Genomic DNA, 23,810 nt, shown 5'->3' with positions numbered 1-23,810 from the left:
ATTCCAGGTGAAGAAGAGAGGGGAGGGGAAGAGAGAAGTACCAACTCTGAATAGCCGTGAATCTGATTACATTTAAAGTAACCAACCAACTTAAAGGCCAAATGAAGTTTTGTTCCTTCAGTGGCAAACAGCAATAATCCACCTCCCAGATTTTTAAACACTCCTACAAATCATAAACCACTGTCTTTGTTACAGCCTTGATCTTATGAAGAGATCCCTGTTCTCATACAATGCTTTGCTAACCTCCATGAGAAAAAGTTTGGGGAGTGCATCATTTACCAGTGGTATTGTTCCCTTAGCACCTGTGTGATCTCACTGGGGGGTTGTTCTGTTCCCAGGGTACTACTGTCTGGTTTCCAAAAGTCATGGAAGTAACTGTGATGATGCTTCCAACCAACCACTCGCTGTCTTCTCTGGTGTATTCTTTCAAGCATCTGTATTGCACCACTTGGCCTACCTACTGATCTATGCCCTCTTATGTGACCGAAATACATTTTTGGAGAAGGAAGCTCAATTTTTGAAGAATTCACTACAGCATAAATCATTTACTGTACCATGAAAGTGTTACAACACTGCCATCCTGTGGAAGTTCAACGATTGGCATAAATCACTACATTTCACATTTGTTAGACCATTGTAAATCATCATTTTTAAGCCTAGTCCTGCAACTGTTACCCTTTCCATGCCCACTTCCAGTCCCCTCCCCCCATATGCCTTACTCCTGATTCTTCCAAACAGCTATCACATATGTCTGCCTCGGATTGAGAAAAACCTGGCAATTTACACAGCAACACAATTTTTCTAGGCACTTAGATACATCAAGGCGATATATCATCACAAACTTTCCATGTTCCTTTACATTCTACTGTTTGCACAGTCTTTGCAAAAACAAGAAGTTAATTTTGATTCCTGCAAGCTACTCTGATGGTTATAACTTTGATTAGGTCAAGAAAAAAAACCAACATTCTGACCTATCATGGATAAACTCATTTTGCAAACATTTTTAGTTGCTGTATACTGCATGAACACAGGAAAAAACCTACTGAAAAACTTCTCCAGAAAGTACAATCAAATACTTGACCACATACATTCAACTAGTGGATTATAATCACCAGAAATAAACACTCATCATCTGAAGTTTTAGAATACTGAAGCAGTTGATACAAATACATGCCTGCTCACTATTCAAATGATAAAATCCAATACATAGATCAAGGAATTATTGAAATGAAGTTTTAAATTCTGGAAGATCCTTAAGTGTTTTGTTATTAAATATTCTGAAAAGTATACAGAACTTTAAAAAATTGTACAGGAAAAAAAAAATCAAATTGAAGTGAAAATTACCAAGTCTCTTAAGTGTGCAAGGATGACATATCTATATTGGTACCTTTCCAAATGTAAACCCATTTATTTTTTATAAATATGATAAACAAGAGAAACTACAAGTACAATAATAGAAAATAGTATCAATGGTTCCTGTATCTGAATAAAGAGGTTATTTACCTATGCAAGTGCTGCTAATACACTGAAATTGTACGCACTTGTTCTTCATTATTAAGCTAATAAGATCTGAATGAAAGAACAAAAAACAAAAGAGCACAGCTTAAGCTTTCAAATGTAGGTAGCATGACCATCATTGTTGCCAAGTGGGTCAGAAGCTATCTGGCTGATAAATTCATCTGCCTGCAAGTCATAAAATATTTTAAAATTGGCAAAAAGTTCACATTCTGGAAATTTTTACTCATTAAATGATTCTGAGTTACACTGCCAGGCATATCAGATCATGTCCTGTTAACCTTTTCTGTGGTGTATGAATACGCAGATGAAAAATATGTATCAGGAAACCATCACTATTTTTAAAAACTTGGTGCTGCCAAATACTGTCATCTACATTTATGTTATTATGTTAGACTAAACATTCATCTGTTACAAAAGTTAGGTTTGTGCTAGTTTAAAATAAAATGCAGCAACTGATCTAGAGATTAAAAACCCCCAAATTCTTGGTAATAGTAAAATGGATGCAGATTTTACTAGCTACTGTCAGCTGACAATAGTTTACAGAAGTTTTACCTGCACATTGGTAGTTTTTTGAGAATTATGAGACTGCTGCAGGCACACTAGCTATTGCATATCACAGAAACTCCAAAAATATCTTTATTCTCCCTATTTCAATGAGCTTTTGTAAACTCTTCTCCCTGTCTGAATAGTTTGGAAGTGAAGCACACTTCAATTTCCTCTCAGAAGTGCTTGAGCATTCTTACCTGGTTTACAAAAACATCCTGTTAAACAAACCTAGAAATCATATACTAATGTGAGACATACAGACTTCTCTGTGTGTAAGGCTTCCCATGAAAGCTTAAATTAAGCCAGCAGTTGCAATGAAACAGCAGAGCAGCAATCACATTTTCATTCTGACAATTCTGCTGAAGTACATCTCCCTCACAGCTGAAGGGCAATAACATCTCAAAACACTGTAGCTATTTGCAAAACAAACGTCTGCCAAAACGTTTAATTCATATGAACCTGCAGCACTATTTTCCCCAGATGAGTTCAAACACTAGTTCATTGAAAGCTGAAAAAGCAAGAATACTTATTCTTTATTGTTTCTGGTTACCGCTCTGCTTCAGGATTTTATAATTAGCAGATTTAATTTTCTCTTGACTAACTCATAGAAATTGGAAAACAAAAATATTCAATAAAACAATTTTAAAAGCAAAACAAGATAAATTACTTCCCCCTTAAGTTATGAAGAAGTAGTTAATGACAAAGTTAAGTAATACTAACAAAAATTAAAGATGGGTTAGAGCTTTTTTTTCCTTTTTTTAAAGGAATTTCTGTTTATTAATTACATAAATAGATTAACAAAGAAGCATAAAACCAATATTTATAGCTTTGGTAACAAAAATACAACATTGAACTTGATTAAATTGAGTAATTATTATAGTATATAAAGGTTCAAATATGTATGTAAATACAGTAATTTCTCTAGCAGGCACCACAAAAAGGCATTAAAATAATTAAAAATACAAAGATAAAACTATTAAAATGGGTAACAAAAATATATTTACAAATATGAAGTATCCTGTGGTATTACACTTCAACTCATATTATGTTCTCGAACTATATCTATTGTAAAGATTTCACATTAGGAAGTCAAAAATGTTCTAGCTAACTTGCAAACCTTTGTATACCTGAATTGCTTATTACTTATTTCATTCACACACCTACACCATGGCCAACTGATTTAACTGGTGAAGTTTCTGTAAGAACAGTTTACAGAGTATTTAAATGTCAGGCAAATCAATGAAAAAGTTAGTTTCCTAAGATCACTATTCATACATTCCTGAAACTGGAAGGAAGTTTGACCCATTAACCCAATCAAATCTTAAGGATTCACATGGAGCGGACAGATTCTTACACTACATTTTAGTCTAATTTATATAAAACGCACATGGCTGCTTAAAATTCCCTATGTCTTTTCTTATATATGTCACAATGTATTATACGTTTGCACAATTTCTACCGCACAACTTTTTAAAAATAGCAATTGTTTAACATAATAGAAAAAATCAAAAATATGAAACATTATTACAGACACACACATAATATATATATAAAATATATTAAAAGGATTCTATAAATATCAAACTATCAAATTTTTTTCTTCAGTGCAGTACAAAGGAGAAAATTAATTAGCAGCTACATATATGAAATTTTGGAAGTGTGAGTATGTTTTAACTCCTTATTTCCATGTTGTAGAGAATAACTGACTATAATCAGTAATCAAATTAATAAAATGCAACCTGATATGCAATTACTTAATTCCCACTTAATACAAAGCACATCAGTATAATTAATTTCCTATCTCATGATTAAGCATTTGAGAATGACTGTTCAATGAACAGAACTTACCAATGTAGACTCTCCTGCTGTATCTCTGCATCAGCAACAGAACAAACACATGCAGTGGAATAAGGTTGATGATGAAAACATAACCACCCCATGCAGAGACCTATGAGAAGTAGAACAGGAAATTAGATCTGAAAATATCTGCAGATTTTTAGGATAGCCAATGCTGGATTTATACATCCTGATGGTCTAACAAGAAGACACAACTCCATCTAGACAAGCAGTCAGAACTACTAGTAAAGCTACCAGAATCTTTCTCAATATTTATTATCAAAAAAGAAAAGAAACCAACAAAACCCCCACAAGACACTTGAATGGCCTGGTGGATTTTCAGGGCTATCCTTCCTGTATCTCTTCCTTCTCCCAAACTAATCTGGTCATGCTGGCAAGCAAGAATGGGGGCTTTTCCCCATGGTGAAGGCTGCAGCACAAGGCAGCGGTATGACTCCCATGTAGGATCCAAAATTTTCCTTTAGCATACAAATTTAGCACCATGCTCTGCACTTTTTGCTGGGGTCAGGGAACAGTATCTCCAGGCAGAGGAGAAAGGGAACAAGGTACACCTTCAGGAGCAAAACTGCTGGAGCAGAGCAGCCAATGCAGGTTACAGTGTAAGGAAAGAAACAAAAGGAAGGTAGATGCACAGGGAAGCAGGGCTGAGCACTGTGGAATGCTGTACAATACCATGGATATTGCAAACCTGTAGTAACAGCACTGGTATGATGTACTTAGAACTGAAACACTACAATGTTATCAATATATGACTGATTGCTGGTTTGGATAATGATTTAATGAGCTATCATTACAATGTGCTATCTAAATTTGTAACATATTTAGAAGGGCTAATGTTGTCTAGACAATCTGTATTTTAACACATGTCCTCTTGTCAAATTACAGTCTAGACTTCTCCCGTACGTACCATGCCTAACCTAGATCTTCATTTTTAGAATGCAGTAGCTAATGTGGTTTTCACTTTAACTGTACTTTAGGGCTTAGAATCATGTAGATATTTTTAAAGCCCTAGAATCCAAAAAGAAACCCAAATGACTATGTTCTATAGAACAGATTCTAAAATAAGGATGAGGCCAAGTACTACTTGTTTTTTTGATACTAATACTACAAAACCCGGCATTGCAAAATTTGGGGTAACTGATTCAGACAATGTGAAACAAGTAGACTAGAAATCTTCTAAGTTTTCTAGAAACTCATTTCAGATTATCGTGATCCTATTGCCAAATTACTAGCATGAAGTATCATGGTTTACAGAGGCAAGTTTATTTAATGGGAGAAAATACTATATGAAGACAGGTAAGACAGAACAGAATAAGAACAAATGTGCTCTAATTATCAAAATATTAAACCAAATCTAAGCACTGAAGATTGTACTGAACTGAAGATGCACTTTGGAACTTTACAAAGAAAACTGAGGCATCCTCATAGATTCGCAAAAAGAGTGGAAACATGCTATCACTCCACAGGGATTGCTTCAATGTAAAACTTAGCTTTTAATGACAAAGAAGTGAAATAAAACAATCCAAAGCAGAAGCTGCTGAAGTCAAACAAATGCTAGAAATATAAATGCAAGGAAAAAACACTTCTCCTTATGGAATGCAATGCAATGCTACGAGTCAAACTACCACAGTGAGTTAGGTATATATTTTAAGCAGATTTAGTTAAAGAAAGATTTTGGTCAGTCCATGCAATATCCATTCATCTTTCAAGGAACTGTTCCCCAAACTCCCCACACAAGGACTGACTCTTACTACCTCAAAATTGTGATTTGATTTAATTTTCAACTTGCACTGAAAACATAAAACTAATTCCATCACAGAAAAACAAATAAATACTATATAATGAATAGTACAATTATGCCTTGTCCTAAAAATTTACCTAAGCAAAACGTCTAGAAGGGTATCTTAACAAAACTCTTTCTCAAAGTGAAATAGAATATATGGAAAGCCACCACCAGGGACAAAGTTGGTACACTCTGTAAGCAATAAAATTCTGTCATCTAATCACTGAGGTTAAGCTATGGACAAATCTTAACCTTTCACTAGCTGACATCACTTGAAAGGAAAATAAAAGAAAAAAAAATAGTTTACATTCAAGGACTGGATGTCATGATGATGACATTGATTCCGTAAGTTCTGTCACCATGCACACTCTAGATCACATTCCCTACCTCCCATATAATCCCACAGACCAACACACTAGTCAGACTAAGATGGAAAGAACTTGTTATTGTGCAATTTTTCAGCAGTAAAACTGTAAAAGTATTGTATTTGTTACCTACATATTTATGAAGAGCACTTTCAGAGGATCTTGCCAATAAATTGGCACAATATAAAAAAAGACTATGGTATATAGATATAACAACTAAAAAACTTACTTGCCTGATTTTGCACTGCACGTAAGTGTGTACCAAGCCTACAGGATCGCTTCACTGTAATGCTATATAAATAGCAATGCTGTGTATAAAGTGGTTGTTTATTTATTGACTTGGCAAAAAGGAGGAGAAATAGGGGAGGAAATATACGTACTCTTAATAGGAGATAGCTATCCTCTTTGGCAACATATACAGGGCTATTATTTACTATATTAACAGCAAAAATCTCTCAGAAAACCCAATGAACATTAAAGCCAGAGGAAATCTAGGCAGCATCCAGATAACCTCTAAATCAACCTTGTACCTTAATTTAAGGCATGCAAAACAGCTCAGAAGTTCCTTCTTCTTGCAAGCCTAGTTACCTGACTGTGGAAAAGCAATATATGAGACCTCAATCTTAACCAACACCAAGCAATTAGCCTGACTGTCCCACCACTGGCTATTTTGAGGCTAACTTATTTTTCATACAGCTACAAAAAAAAAAAAAAAAAAGTTTATCAGTTAGGGGGAAAAAAGGACTTTTGACTGATTCATACAGGAAAATTCTTCAAGTCTAAGGTTTCAGAAGAGGGAGGAGGGGGGAAACCAATTCCGTCCATTTTGCTATTAGTTTTATCTCCTCAATTTTACTACTGTTTTTCCCCTCTGTTAGCCCTCTAGGAACATCTCTGCAATAGCCTCCATTTTCATAGATCAAGAATGAAAAGGGGCTTTATGATCGTTTAATATGACATTGAATTCATTCAGTAGTTCTGGTGGTAAGCTTTACTTTATGGCATAATTATACCCAAAGAAATCGCTTTCAGAGTGATACAAGTGTAACTTTGTCCATAAATTTTAAACACTATTATTGCATTTTAGTAATAATGACACATACACATGAATAGCAAAATTCCACCTCAATTCACCTCCACCAAAAAAAAAATCCCACTGAATCAGAGTACCTATTCACAGCATAGGATCAATTTATAAGTAAAAGTTATTATAATTATAGTTTTTCCAAAAATTGTTTTCACTGCATTTAAATCATAAATGTTTTGAAATTTAAAGTATGGTTTTTTACTCATATATTTGTAATATGAAGAAACAAAGATTAAAATCTCCTCCTTCTGTTCTTCATCAACATATGGATTATGTAAGCCCTACTCAAATAGTTTAGCTATTATATATATGTAAAAGGCTTACCATGTAAAAGTAGGATAGACAGCAGCAGATTGTCCAAAAGACCGACCCAGTTTTCACAGACTTCACCTTAAAAAATAACCAAGTATTTATGAATAACAAACACTGGACAACATTCCAAAATTTCATTCCAAAACAACTGTCAAAAGAACTTCTTTAGCACGTATCAAGTTATATTTGTACGCTCCTGAACTGATGTCCATAAAAGCAAACCACAAGCTCAATTCATTTACACACAAAACAGCTTATACCTATCTCTCTAGTTAAAGCAGAGGCAGGATGTAATGCAACTCTCTGCTTCATGATCTGAGGTAGAAAAGTAGTTGCAACACCTCTGTGCTACTTTCTCTGAGACATTTGACCACTTCATAATTCTAAGTGTAGACTATCCATGGCTCACTTTGGCTGGCATCAGACACAACTCTGCAATTACAGATAAAAGAGCTATTCTGTAATTTTCAAAAACTCACTTAAGGTTAATGAGAACATCCAGATACTACTAAAAGTTTAGCATGATCCATAAACTGGCCCAGTATATGATTTTGTCTAAAACCGATGGTGGTGATTGTGGTGTGGGAAAATACGAATGAAAAAAACAACATTAAAGCTAGAAAGTTATCTATAAAATATATTTGATTCACACATAATTCTACAGGAGTTTATGCAAACATTATTGTACTATGCAGTTTAGTTAAATACGAGTTCCATAATAACAGATAACTACTATGTCTCAGTTGTTATAAAGTAACAACATAGATTGATTCTATTATTATCACAGTATACCTTTACAGCTGCAGTTTAGTCTAAGTCCAGATTTTAAAAAACTGCATTTAAGTAACACCAGCCACTCAATCATGAACCACACGAATTCCCTTCCATTATACTCCTACCAACAATATCCTAGAGTTTGAAATATTCTAAAGCTAAAAAACTTGTTAGTATGCATCTGCTTATGAAAAGTGGAACTCTTGACAAAATCGTGAGAAAAGCTGTAGTGACCATGTACATACATGGAGACACTCAAAATGAAAAGTATGTGCATTCAAGGAACGCACAAGGGACAGTACCATACAGTGTCTAGGCTGAATTAACAATATTGTTATGCTATTTGTGATATTTCCAAAATAGATGCAACAGTCTAGAAAAACTCCAGCTTGCCTAAACTCCTTCATACAAAACTGCACTACAGATGCAATTCTACATACAGATTAAGGAGTGACAGACAAGTGCACTAGCAAGTAGGCTAATTAAAAGATGTCAGGCTATTTTTTTTTTTTAAAGCATGCCAGCAATATTAGTATCTGGCTCTGAACATCTTTGAGTATTTAATTTGGGTGCTTAAGCCAAAGCCCAGACCCTCCATACAGCTGAAAGTTTCTCCAGAAGACAATTCAAAGCACTTTATATTCAGAGTCTACTGCTTTTCACCAGCTAAATAAGGAGGCTAAAAGTTTGATGCTCACATAATACTAACAACTCCAAACTGAAAAACAGAAACAACCCTCCCGTTTGCTTTAAATTTATAGACTTACCATGATTATTATTACTGCTCCTACTACAGGACACACATACTTCAGCTGAACAGTACTTTTACATAGCAAACTAAAGAGCATGATTACAGAGTTGTTCAGATCATGTGACTTCTCATACTTGCCTGATCAAGAGCCAAGGGGAAGAGGGATGAGAGGGAGGAAGATAAGAATTCAATGGATTCTAAGAAAAATCAGTCATTTGGTTGGAGGAGGAAACAAAAAACCTTTCCAAAGCAGAAGACTCGGCAATTACTTACCCATAAATAGTATGTGAACTGCAGTGCAAAAATAGCTATGCCTTCATTGTCAAATGATCCTGCTACTGATCGGGATATGTAACCTGGAACTATGGCAATAAAACAGGCAGCTAAAAGCCCTGCTCCCTGGTTCCACAGTTCTCTGGTGAGCAGGAAAGTAGAAATAGCTGTAAGGCCGCTAAAAACTGGTGCTAGGAACACACATACATCTCTTATGTGGACTGTCACGTTAAGCATATTTAAAATCCAATGTATAAGGCCTGCTGTCACCATCAGTCCTGGGTATACCTAAAAGGAGGGAAAAAACAAAACAAAACAAACCCAACCCACTAGGTTATTGCAGAAAATGATCATGGTAGGTTTAGGTAGGCTTATTAGCATATAATTCACAATGAAACAGTCATTTTTTTAAGCTGATATGAGCAGTGAGCAGGTAAAGCTAATAGAATTATTTTAATACTACTTTAATCATGTTTTGACGACACTGCTGAATACCAGAGGTTCTTCAAATTTTACCAAATGCTAACAATTACATATAATCCATTTTGTAAATGAATAAGCAGCATACAGATAATATCCTATCTTGCCTGACATTTATCATATAATGAGAAGAATTTGTTGTTAAGGTATGGAAGCAGAAGCTAAAGTTTGCAAGAGGATTTCAAGCCAGCTAACAGCTTTAAGAAAAAAACAAACCCAAAACCTGTAAGACAACAAGAAGAAACTCAGCAACATTTCCCAGCCCTATCCATTTTCCACCAAAATACACCATGCCATTCTTTTACTTCTTGTTACCCATGGAGAAAGAAAGTGTGCATCAACGAGATTAATTTTTTTAAGCTGAAAAGCTGACAAGACAGTCAGTTGAGTATTATATATTTGCAAGACATCTGTAGACATCTTTGGATATGAAGGATTAAAATAAAGTCCTATAAAATTGAATTAAGATGTCCTCCAGGAAAGGTAGCATAGACTTATACAAATCTATTGAACCCACTATAGAATATTGGAGAACTTCAAAATATTCTTAATAGGAATTCTACCCTCCCACATTTATCAACATTAGAAAAATCAATATGTACTACAAAAGTTAATATGTACTTCACCTGCCTTAGTTTCTTTCAAAAGCTAAGAAGGGCATTGTACTAAATTAAATTAACAGACAACAGAACGTTTCCCTGCCTATATCCTTGAGACACAGTTTTCAAGACAAACTATTAAAACATTATATACCATATGACTTGCAAAATAATGTATGAAATCAACATTTCAATTCTATTTCCTATGGGTTTTTACTTCATATAAGACAAGTACACAAAAACCACCTATATATGTCACATAAAAACGGTCTCAAGTATCTCTAAGGTACTACAACAAATAGTGATCTAGTTTTTACAAAAAACTTTGTAAATGCATTTAAATAGTATGTACTATAATTAAGAAGTTTAATGCACTTTCACACATTAAGTAACATGTGGCTCAGTGTTACTAAAGCTATTCTACCAATTAACGATATTTGTATTCCGATTGTTTCATACACCTTTCCTGTCTTGTAACTTGCATCGATGCCAATCTTACCTACTCCTGATGCTTCATACAGGTGCCCCACTGATTTAATTTCAAAAGGTCTTTTCCCAGTAAAAACCTAACATTTTCCATACACACACGAAGTCCACTCAACATATACCACTGGATTAAAACTTGTGCCTTATGAGATTCAGATAACTTTAAAAAAAAAAAATTTTTTTCATTTCATGTACCAGAATTACAGGAGTCATACTACACTTATTTATTACTATTAGAAGTTAATATGTAAGGAAGTAAAACTCAGTTCTGTATTTCTTGTTCACAGCATGCTGTTGGATAAAGACTAAAGCATGCTGACTTACTGTCTTAGCTCCTGCAGCAAAAAATTAAAAACATCTTGCTATTCCCTCTGCAGCAATTTGACAATTAAAAGCATATTTTATCAAGATTCTCCTTTTATCAATGTCAAATTTGTATTGAAAGTTCAAAAAACCTACTGCAAAGTCATCTTTAAGTTATTATTACAATACTTACAGTTCCACCTACTATTCTTCCCAGTGGATACCATGCTCTTTCATCAAACCAGTTTAAAAATTCATAAAACCCATGGGATGCAAGATGATGTGTTGATCTATAGTTAAACCTAGAAAGAAATAGAGGAAAAGAAGGGAGGGGGAAGATAAATATCAAGAACCTAAATTTTAGGCATACCTTAAGTCATCTGTTTTCTAAGACCTAGAAAATAATTAAACTTCAGCATCTCATTTAGTATATAAGTACAATGGCCCTCTCTAAATCTATTAAGTTTTAAAGTAAATTACTAAGCCTTCAGTTACTAACCACTAAATTTTTTTCATTTCTACAGCTAGTGCATATACACAGATGAAATGTTACAGTTTTGGGTGGGTTTTTTAAAACATTAAAGTTTTCTGTCACTCTAACAAACACTCCTAGCATTTTCTGCATTCCTTTTTAAAGCTAGTTTTCAAATATAGTCTATCAACCTATTATTTTCCACATCCAGAATACCACTTAAGCAGAATCAAGATCAGGGAAGAATCAATGCAAGACTCCCATTCTGAGACAGGACAGCTACCCAGTACATCTGCTGCTGCTCTATTTCATGAACATTGAGAGGTGACATAATGTAATAATATGCAAAAAAGGGAATCAGTCTATTTGTTCACACTATCAAACTAATGGCCTTGACATATTCCTTTCTTTCAATCAATAAGAACCTATACAACGTAGAATCTATGTAGATGAAGTTTCACCTTCAAAGTTTGTACATTCTCTGCTGCAGAAAATTACTTGTACAGCAAAAGCCCTCCCATGCATGCCTTCAGTTCAGGCTTCCACATTGCCCATAAACCATTAAAAACCACCGACAGATTGCCACCAAGGCATTAATATTCCACTTTTCTGACACGTAATTTTTCCAACTTCTCAAACTTCAGATAGCAAAACCTTTCAAGTATTACAAAGTCCATTAATTCTTCAAATTAGGTATCAGACTGCTGTGAGAAGAACTGCAGTGCATGTTACCCCAAACTGCAACTCTTTCATGATCATTTGAAAACCAAACAAGGCTGCAGGTATTGATGCTGTAAAGTTTTGTAAAAAACGTTTAGGCTTAGAAAAGCCTCAGTGAACACCACTTCTGAAACCAGCAACATCCACAAACCCAACCCTCCTAATAGATATTCTAATTGGAATTTAGATAACAACATGAAATTCATTAGTTAAAGAAGTATTAAAGATTGTATTCATTAGTTAAGAAGTTCAGATGACTAAATTGAATACCATAACAGACAACAGGTTAGATGAGCAAACCACCATGAAAGACTTCCAAAGACAGTTAGTATTCAAGACTAGAAAAGCTTATGCGTGATTTTCATTTTGTCTATTTTATGAAAGTATGCACTTATATCACTAACATGCATCACTTCTAACACCAATTTTAAAACTACATCAAATTCTTTCATATATCTAGGATTCCCAAAATATCACAGGTTTACTTTGAACTAATTCATTTTACCAGAAAAAAGCTAATGTAATTCAAGACTATAAGACCCATCAAGTTCCTACTTGTTTAATCAGTACAAGTCCAGTATCTGAAGTACAACCACACAGAGGTTATGAGCAGATTTCTTCATCTACACAGTGAAAGAAGAAAAATAATTGAAATTCAGGTCCAGATGTCAGCAAACTTGCATGTTTCCAGACGTAACTATCATAGCATCAGTCAAGTAACATTAAAAATAAGTAAATAAAAAAAAATAGAGCGCCATATTTTCAGGAACACTCTCTCACATGTTAAATAAGCAGTTATATAGGATACACTAACTGATAAAACTGTAGACTTTCAAAAGTAATTAGTCATGTTTATATAAGAAAATTCACACAAACATCAATCATTCTGACCTAGAAATCTTTGTATCAAACAGCAATGTGACATTTGTTTCTAATAAGCCTGCAACTATTCCCATTTGACTAGATTTCTAAATATTAATTAATTCTCCAGTTCTGAACTGTCAAGTATAATGTGATTTATGAAATGCTGTACCTGTAAAATTAGCCTCTTATCTTAGTATAGCAAGGTCTACTGTTAATTTGTTTAGTGCCAAATGCCTGCAGTATGGTACGAGACAAAGCAGGAGTTCCATGTTGCACAGGATGCATACAATCCAGCCAGCTATGGACCGGACTTAAAATGCACTGAAAACCCAGTCAATGTTGTTATCCTAGAACTTTAAAAAGGAAACAAGAAAGATATTTACTAACATGAGTTACTTTCAACTTTTTAAATCATGACTCAAACTCACAGAGGCTACAAAAGTGTGACTAATGTTTACTTTTAGAGTATTAAAAGATTAGTTAAACAAATTAAATAGGCAAGAAGAATACATATTGACATTCTCCTCATGTTTTGAACTAGTAAAGCTTCATAACTGACTTCAGAAGGATGCGAACAACTGTCTTGTGCTTCGGCAACATCCCATTAAGTCTTTAATAACAATGAATTACCACAGAAAATTGAAATGCAACTTAACAGCATTCTACTTCTACCACTTAAGAGGTAAGAATTTAATCTTCCCTCCTAATATACCTCTGGATAGATACAAATCTATTAACCCCTTCTTTCAAAAAGCAATTGATTCTTTTGCCACAAATGAAAGCATGCAGAGACAGCTGGGCATGTCTTTACAGCAGAAATTATTAGCAATACTATAGGTACATTAATTTTTCACTGCAAGAAGACCTATAGGTGAGAATGAGAAAAAACATTCTGACCACAGAAACCTAAGAAAAATATTTAGAAGCTTAACTACAGCACCTCAATTTGACTTCAGGGGAGGGGGAAAAAAAAAAAAAAAAGTGCTCACTTCACCTCCCACTAAGTAACCTGCAAACAAAAATAAGTTAAAATGTAAATGTAAACATATGCATACATAAGGAGAAGCTTGATGAGTAACGCTGCATATCAAAGCCAGCTTCAGGCACTGACAAAGTGGCAACAACGGGCAGTTCATGAGACAACAGTATGGTCTAGCAATCGTATGATGCCAGTATTACACCCTGATACCACTTACCCAATTCATAGCACTCTACTCCTTTAGGGACAAGCCTGAACCTTGTAAAACTGTTTCCCTTTTGGCCAGAATGGAGAGAGGCAAGAGTCCCTTTGACTGGAGTTCACACTGGAGTTCCAGCCTGTCCAGTACAGCAGCACAGAAACAGCAGCGATGCCCTGGCCATCTGCCAGCCCAGGCACATCGCCATTGCTCTTAGCAAAATGTTCCCAGGCACCGCAGAGTAAGGTGATAAGCAGTACAGCAGCACAGCAAGCAGTGAAAACAGAAATCAGCCACTAATGAGCACTAGACTCTAAGATACAGTGAGGCAAGCAAGCCCCATGGCAAGCACAGAATCCTGCCCATTAATAGCTAAACAGCAATAACAGCTATAAATTCGACCTAGCACATTCCGGTCAAACCTGTTGTTATCTTGAACCCTTCGAGCCCCATGTTGGGTGCCAAAAGGACTGTCGTGGTTTAACCCCAGCCAGCAACTAAGCCCCACACAGCCGCTCACTCACTCCCCCCCGGTTTGGTTGTGGGAGAGAATCAGAAGGGTAAAAGTGAAAAAACTCGTGAGCTGAGATAAAAGACAGTAAAGCAAAAGCCACATGCACAAGCAAAGCAGAACAAGGAATCCATTCACCACTTCCCACGGTCAGGCAGGTGTTCAGCCATCTCCAGGAAAGCAGGGCTCCATCACGCCTAACGGTGACTTGGGAAGACAAACGCCATCACTCCAAACCTCCCCCCAGATTTATATGCTGAGCATGACATCATATGGTCTGGAATATCTGTTTGGTCAGTTGGGATCGCCTGTCCCAGCTGTGTCCCCTCCCAACTCCTTGTGCCCCCCAGCCTCCTCGCTGGTGGGGTGGGGTGAGGAGCAGAAAAGGCCTTGGCTCCCTGTAAGCCCTGCTCAGCAGTAACGAAAACATCCCTGTGTTATCAACACTGTTTTCAGCACAAATCCAAAACACAGCCCCATACTAGCTACTGTGAAGAAAATGAACACTATCCCAGCCAAAACCAGCACATCCAGAATGGAGAGCACTGCTAACAAACAGCAAGTATCACAAGCCATAGTCACACAACCTTCTTACTCTCTTGGTACTTTTCAAACTATGTTTGAAACACAGCACAGTGGTATTGTATTTCTTCAGCAGTACTGTCATGGTATCTACAACTATCTATAGGTTTCATAGGCGTGTAAAACAGCCCTAGGAAATATCAGAAAAAGTGCTGCCTTTGCTTATGCCCGCATCCTGGAGATTTAGGGGCTGCAGCTGAGGGAGGAATCAGAATGGAGACAAGAACAGCCAGTACTGGGTAGGGGTTGCATTTCAGGCTTGGGCATCACTGACTTCCCCGGTTCTTCCATCTCCAGCAGCAGCAAGCATAGGTGATATTTAGTGTTTTTATCCAACCCTCTTTCTGACTAGCTAGACATTAGCCAAGGAGACACAGGAACTGGAGTATGCTGCTGGTTACAGTGATTAAATAGGGTGCAGTACTATGTTGCAGAACCAGACTGAAGGAAAGGATCCCTCTTCTCCCACCCATCTGATCTTGAGGTATGGGAACTGCTCACCCATCTCCTAAGATTCCCTCTCATCCCTCTGAGGCAAGCCAATTTGAGACAGACCTGAGAAGAATAAAGAACAAAATTATGTGAAGCACATGCCTAATTAAGAACTTAGCTTGAAAGACTCAGTCCATGTTGTAAAGATGATACGCACTTGCTAACATTCAGCAGAGAAGAGCTCTTAAGGACCTGACTGACTAACACCAGTAAGCGTTGACTTTTCTTATTTTAGCTGATGTTCTAGGAGGAAAAGTGATACTCTGCTGTTCTCCTTGCCTCTTTCTGTCAGGCCTGTAGTTTGAACTGTCTCCTCCTCTGAGCTAAGCTTTAAAGGAATCATCAAACAATCCTAAGTCTTTGTACATTTCAGAATTCAAAGCCCCAACCACCAAATTATGCTGGTATTGTAGTTTGAACGTTTTGGGGGATGCTCTAATTATCACAAAAGCACTCTATGTATGGTACCATTAATTTTGTGGCACTATTGGAGATACCCATATTATAGTTGGTTCAGCAGACAACTTAAGGTGAGTTAATAAAGATATGGTTCTCATTTTCAAACCATATTTCAATTTCAGCATAGAACAGAACACAAGCAGCAACAGGAAAATAACTGAGCAGAGGCATAGTTTTTTTTTTAGTAGCAACATTAATTTGGAAAGCTTAACTAGGCAACTTGCAAAATAAAGCCTGTAAAGTTTTCAGTTGTATGTTATGTACTGTTAATATATAATCTTAACTATCTTTTCATGCTTGGGTTTGATTTTTATTCCACCCTATGAACTGCTTTTTTGATGACACAAGGTAATGCTGTAGGATGATTAGTTAATGCTAGTCACAGTGATCACTGGCTCTATCCAGGAGCTATACAGTTCTCCAGCACCTCACAGCAACAATTACTGCTATATTTATAAGGAGACATCTTTGGCTTTGACTTTCCTAAGTTCAGTATTTCCTTGACAAAAGTACTATTTAAGATGAACATTCCAATAAAATTCAGCCTACTGAGAAAGTAAGAACATACAGGAAAAGAGCACACGTAAAGTAATGCAGTTACTTCATCTAGATCTTAACAACATTTAAGGCAAATTATACTGACAGCAATGGAATTCATTTGACCCTCCCATTACAACAGAGCTCAAGATCAGAGTGTTGCTTGTTGTGGGAATGTTGACTGTCTAAAACCCTATCAATTTCATGCTACTATTGCCCCATCACCTAGACTTTTTATCTGGCATTTTATAGCCATCTGAGAATATGTAATCTCCTTACTAGCACAATCTGTTGAAAATTTTCTAAGCCTGCAATTATAAAGGCTTCTCTGCTCTAAAAGTCTTCAGCTGCAGATGCACAAAATTTTCACATCTGCAAACTCGGAAAAATGACATGATACAAACTAACTGTGAACATTACAAGCTATCCGAGCAATTCCAGGAGTCAGTTTTTAATGCAAATGTAGATTACAGAATGAATTCTGCCATACAGTATCTAATTAGAGATGGCAAGTCTAGATTCTTGAAAAAGATAGTTGCAGATTGACTCCATATCCGACATATTCTTTGCATCCAAAGGAAGAATTTATTCAGTGCAACACTTTTATGGCAAATTTAATGAGAAAGTTCAGTAACTTCCACTGAAACAAAGAAATATATATACAGTATTCCATATTAAATTTCAAAACACCTGCTTGCCTACATATTATACTACAAGCACAACATCCTGAAAGTCTTATTCTGAAGTCTGCATCTACAAATAAGCAATTACCACAATGATTTTTGCATATGGTTTTTAAAATGGAAGTATAGTACCCCATCAATCACATAATGAATTCGAGGCACTACAGCAGTATTTCTCATCATGAAAATGCTTGCTTGTGTTGAGTTTATAACCTTGGAAAGTGTGTATGGACATTTAAGCCAGTTTCAACTAATCAAGATCAGAATTCTGCACAGCAATACCTGTAGGCAGAAGTACTTATGACAGGTGAAGAGCCTTTCCTACTGCCCACAACCTAAACCCAAGGTGTTACAGACCTCACAGTAAGAATGGAGAGGCCCAACTGATCTTTAGGGGTTTTGTTGCAAGTAGGGCCATTTGAAAAGAGAAATACACATCCTGCAAGTTGACTGTCAACCAGAAGTCTAATGTTTGATAAGAGAATTGGCAGCAGTACTATCATTCTGAGTTTCCACAGATTCAATATTGGTCATGATCCTGCTTTTGATTTCAGATTTCCTAATTCTGAACAAACACACTCACTCAGAAAAATGTGGCGAAGACTCCTTTGTTATAGGAAGAATAGTTAGTACACTGAAGTAATAAAAATGGCAGGAGGTTCTGCAGTGATGTGGCCACCTAAATTCAGAAAACATGGAAATTCTGAGTCAAAGGAGGAAGAATTTTCTGTTCCTGGAATCCAGCCGAGCAACAAAACTCCTCCTGTTTGTAATACCATTAGAATAATCCCTGATGGGGAAGAACCGTAGAAAGTCCAGGCAGAAAAAAAAGCTGGATGGCACAACCTGAAGGGAACCTATTTTTTCAGATCCAACATTCAACTGTGTTCAATAGAAATCCTGAAGAATACCAGAACGGTTATAGAATAACCATTAAGAATATCAGAATGTCCCCAATGTGTTTAAGAAGGATTACAGCATTCATACTCCACTACTTGGCATGGTATTTTCACTGCCTGCAATAAGATGTCACGCTTAGCAAGTGCTAAAATCAAGAACTGCATGCTGCCAGTTTCTTAATGATATGAAATTCTACAGGGAGCATACAGTTACTCTAACTTCTTCAGAGCGCCCAGGGCATCTTCAATATTTTTGCTGAAGAGCTGCAAGCTTTTTAAAGCATTCCATGACCACAGCTTATAGTTTTCACACAATATATTACATCTGAAGCCACAATATACTTCCCATCACCACTGTAGTGGGCGTATATCTGCCTATAGTTTCAGACACTTCCTATGGTGCCTATTAGGCTTTTTCATGACTTTTTTCTGTCTTTTGAACTATTCCATGTCTCAAGGCAAATTATTAAGAAAAGCATTAGTTTTACCAATACTAAAAGACATACTTCACCAGTGAAGTGTGCCATTCATAAAATATAACAACATTTTAGACCTAAGAAGAAACTGATGATGACATTTTTTCTTGGGACAGTCAAAATTCTGAAGAGTTTTCAACGGCGAGGGGAAAATTGAATGCTCGTTCTCTGCTCTACTGGATATACACTTCACTGCAGATACTACGCTACGACTGGCATCAATACTGATGGCAATACTAGTTCCATATCCTTTGACAGCATCAGCTTCTTAAGAGGCATCTCTTCTCTGCTCAACACAGTATTAACTACCACAAACTCAAAAGGCTCTATAGTGTTATGTCTGTTTCTTTCTGAGTGCTATTGGGCTACTCTGTAGCACATTAGCCTTGCATCTTGCAACTCTGAAGGCTTTGCATGGAATTCAAGAATATGTTCAAGAAGGATGTTTCTTTTGGATGAAACAGATTCATGCTGTACTTGTTTTTAACATGATGGAGGCAGCTTAACTTCAGAACCTTCTAAGTTAAAGGCTGGTACATGAAGATTTGGTTGGCAGAAAGGAATTCAAAAGGCAATTAGCTAAATAATATATTTTAAGAAGCAAAATATTCTTTCTGTGAGAAATGTGATACTAGAAATCAATGGGCTGAACATGACTGCTTCACAAGAGGTCACTGGGAACAGAGGATGGCTAGCTCCCAAGTCACTTCTTTTGTGGTCTTCTACTATAGAACAAAGCAACATGTAACACCTAAACAACTATAGTGGACTCTTACTAAACTGATCTCAAACATACTACCTGCTATCCTGTAGCAAGATCCAATACATACCCAGAAAAGAATACTAATTTTTTTAATAGTCTGAAATACAGAGCAAAATAAAGGATATTTCTCATTCATTGCAGGTACTTATATTTTAACTATTTGGGAGTATGTGGCACAGTTATCATCTCTATTACATAATAAAAGTCACCTATATGCTACAGTGCAGTGGCAACTATGGAAGTAGTAGCTACACCAAAACACAGTTGAACCAACTTCACAATCACTTCCCTTTAAGTGAAATTTAAGAAATCAGTCTGGATGCAAGGTGGCCTGGCAGACTATTTCTACCCTGTAAAATACAAGACAAGGTAAAAAGTAAACAGGACCGTTAGAAAAGCTCTAGATCCCCAACATCCCATGTAATATTTAAGCAATGACAATCTCATTTCTGGCAGAACATTTAAACAGTTACAGCACCATAGAAGAGCTTTAGCAGAAACTATTGTGTTCACCCCTCTATAACCAACAGCCTGTTGCTTGAACTTCTGTGTAACATGAGAAAGAGTAGGACCAGCCAGAATCGGACATTACATATCACACCACTCTGTACAGATTACATCAACATAGTTTTTTGTTAGCTCACAGAAATTAAAAGCATCTACAGTACTGTGGTTGCATGTCAGCAGTCTAAGTCAGTTTAGCAAGTTAAAATAAGGTAGTGTTTCATCCAATATTCCTTAAATATTTGCTCTTTAGTACATCTCTTAATGCACCTGCTATTCTTCCTCCTGCAACTAGCTCTCAGTTACCTGAATTCTCTGACTATGCTTTCTTTCAGTTGTCCTTTCTGTGTGTAGATTATGTTTAGTCCAAGAAGCTGGACCTCCCATATTGCACCTGTTCAGCTCCATCTGTTGCAATATTGACTTACTGACTTTTTACTACAATGAATGCTGAAAAACTAAAAATTAGTGTTTCAGAGTGGATAACACAAAGCATCACCAGAGCAGAACCAGACAGTCTATCTAACTTGAACAATTTCTGTCCAGTGATTGAGGCTGGGTTAGAGACCTAATTTTATCTAATTTAAATGTGTCTGCTCAAATTCTGCTTACCCCTTCAGTAATCTGGCATAAATAGACATAAATATTGCATTCATCAGGCATGTAGCAGGGACCAGGCAATTTTCCACAGTAGGTATGTACATATATAGCTATACATATATAGCTATCTGTAGAACAAACCAAACAATACACCTAAGGTTTGCAGAAACCTAGAGATAGATCTAATCATGCCCTAATCAAATAAAGCTGAAAAGAAAAAGGCATGAATACAGCCCAAAGTGCAAAAGAATAAAGGGCGGGGGGGGGGGGGGGGGGGTGAGAATCACAACTCCAGGATGGATGCCTTGTACTCAATTATACACTCACTCAAATTTAACTGTGGCAGTTACCCTTCGGCTGACCTTTGCTAGTTAAGAGGAGTGCAGAAGCACTCATAATCCACTTTTGCACCCAGATCAGACAAATTAGCTTGAATTACAGCTAAAAAGCAAACCACTCTAAAGATTATCTAAACTATTTCACCTTATTTTTCTCTGAAGCAGATTAGGAGTACTCACATGATCTATTAATACAGTCCAACAGAAGAGATGGTAGCCTCCAGCTGAGGGCAGAAAGTCTTCCAGCTGTTTGCAAAGTGACTGCATATTCTCACACTGGAGGAAATTGATGTGGGAATAGGATGTCACCAATAGAATAAACAAAGACCAGGAAAGAAGATGACAGCAGAAAGTGGTCTTCATCCTTCCCTACAATACACAGACTTGAGTTTATCTTTCTAACCATATTTTGCATTCTTGATCCACTTTCAATGCCTGATTTATTCTGAAATAAGTATGGCAAGCAGAATTTAAAATCAGTTATCCACTACATTCATTTTATCTTTCATACTGTTTCTAATAAGTCTAAATAAATTCTTTAAAAAAGCAAGTTTTCACTGAATTTAATTCAACCTGTTACCAATGTTTCTTTAAAAACTACGCACAAGAAACACAAAAGTGTAATAACAAAACATTATTTGCTTTTTATTAGGTATCCTCACAGAAACACTACAGATTAAGTGTACTGCAGTGACTCAGTGCTCAGCACTGAAGACAGTATTTGTAATTAATATTAAATTCCTGCCATGTACAATGTGAAATTAAAGTTACATTGTTTTTTTCTCATTATGTGATGGAATTTCTAGTATTGCTTAGTCTTACTATATTGTAGCTATCAAACTACTTCACTGTGCTCCCACCACTTTAGTAAAATCCAATTCATGTTTAGAAGTGATCTTAAAGGGGCTTTTAAAAAAAAATAAAATAAAATAAAAACATGGAGGTGGGGAAACATCATTAAGATGAGCTAGACTTAATATTACACACACATATGTTCTGAAGCTGTGATGCCTTTCTGCCACAAATGCTATTCCGGAAATATTCACAGACTACACCCACCATTGGCTCATCTTTCTTATGTCCAGGAGCATGTCCTTTCCAAAACACATCACCTCCTTGACCAGCTGGCTACATTAGTATACAGTTTGGTAGCTACAGCCCTTCTGTCTTACATTAATGAAGAGTAAAAGGGATTAGTTTAATTTCTAATGCCATTTTATTTATTAAATAACAAGAACGGACTTGAGGTACCATGCCTTTCCCTTCTCCCCCACTGCCACATGAAATGCAGTAAGGCATCTTGTTGCCTATGAAAAAGAATGGGGAAAGAAGGATACTAAAGCAAGACAATCAGCTGCAGTTCAGGCAGGGTTGAAAAGAGGTGTATTGCAGGGGATACATGAGAGTTGTTGGAAGGACCTAGCAGAAGTTCTCAAGGGATAGTTCTTAGGTCACATAATCCTAAATCTTCTCTCTCCGCACTCTCCAGATGTGAATTTTTAATTGGTCTATTCCAGGACCTTTCACACTTCAATCCCCACCAGACTATATGCCCCCTCAACTCTCTCTCTCCACAAATGTGCATTTAAATTAGAAACTCAGAGTTAGCCTTCCTGATTCAGAAAAGGGATTTGGCTCTAGATCCCCAACATCCCATATAACCATTTAAGCAATGACAATCTTATTTCTGGCAGAACTTTTAAACAGTTACAGCACAGCAGAAGAGCGTTAGCAGAAACTATTGGTATGTTCACCCCTCAATAGCCCAAGACCTGTTGGTCACAGAACTCATGGATGCTTGAGATCAGATCAGGGTACAAGATGTGCCAATACAGTAGCTCACTGCCACTGGAAAAGGGGAGTTTCCCCTCTCCCTGCATCCAGATGGAGATCCTGACACCTGTGCTTCTCAGATTTCTGCGAGTTGCCTTAACTTGTTAACACAGCAGAAAACTATCCCAGGAAACGTCCAACAGATGATGGGAAATTCAAGAGAACTGCTCCACTTGATTAGATGCAAATAAGGTCAATTTATACCAGCAAAGACAAGCTTAGCAGCACCTTGTTATATTGTAGATACTCAGACTCAGGCTTTACTCAACACACTCTGTACTGCCTTCTTATCAGCCACAGCAGCTTCCTGGAGGTTCTCGAAAGAACCTTTGGAATCATCTTCCATGTGTTTTTCAATGCGCAAATGATATCCACAGGTACTCCAGCACAGCATATTAGATATTGAGATAGAAGACAACACTACTTAACTTCCCAGGTAAAAGTACCATTCAACTAACATTTTAAGCTGTTCTGTGGCTTTTTCTCCTTGAAGGTAGCCCTGAAAGAAGACAGCAGATTGCACTGTATGGAACATACTATCACAAAGCAAAACCATAATGCACATAGGTAAGAATGCTGTGTTGAAACTAGAGTATGATGGAGGCATAAGGAAAAAGGGACCCTGAAGTTGACTTACTAAAGCAAAAGCTAGAAAATAAAATTCAGTGATGAAACAATTACACAAGAGATATCATCCAGTCTTCTCCCAAGCAAAAACTGGGCTTAACTGTGGGAGGGTGGGGCAAGTGTGGTGAAGCAGTGGTG

At 36.5% G+C, this 23,810-nt stretch overlaps 1 protein-coding gene across 2 annotated transcripts in view; it reads right to left on the bottom strand.

Moving 5' to 3' along the window:
* STT3B (STT3 oligosaccharyltransferase complex catalytic subunit B) overlaps positions 1-23,810 on the bottom strand; it is a 53,240-nt gene that overhangs the window by 19,285 nt on the left and 10,145 nt on the right. Inside the window, exons 2-5 of one of the 2 annotated variants that reach the window (XM_075053075.1) lie at positions 11,328-11,436; positions 9,267-9,554; positions 7,481-7,546; positions 3,913-4,012 (exon numbers count right to left, since the gene is read on the bottom strand). In XM_075053075.1, the coding sequence (XP_074909176.1) occupies positions 3,913-4,012; positions 7,481-7,546; positions 9,267-9,554; positions 11,328-11,436 (563 nt within the window). The remainder of the gene's footprint in view (positions 1-3,912; positions 4,013-7,480; positions 7,547-9,266; positions 9,555-11,327; positions 11,437-23,810) is intronic. The other variant, XM_075053085.1, reaches the window with a different exon arrangement.

This window comes from Buteo buteo, chromosome 2 (genome assembly GCF_964188355.1).
Source record: "Buteo buteo chromosome 2, bButBut1.hap1.1, whole genome shotgun sequence".
Lineage (NCBI taxonomy): Eukaryota > Metazoa > Chordata > Aves > Accipitriformes > Accipitridae > Buteo > Buteo buteo.
The sequence above is the reverse complement of the archived record's forward strand: the minus strand, read 5'-3'. Positions and strand labels throughout refer to the sequence as shown.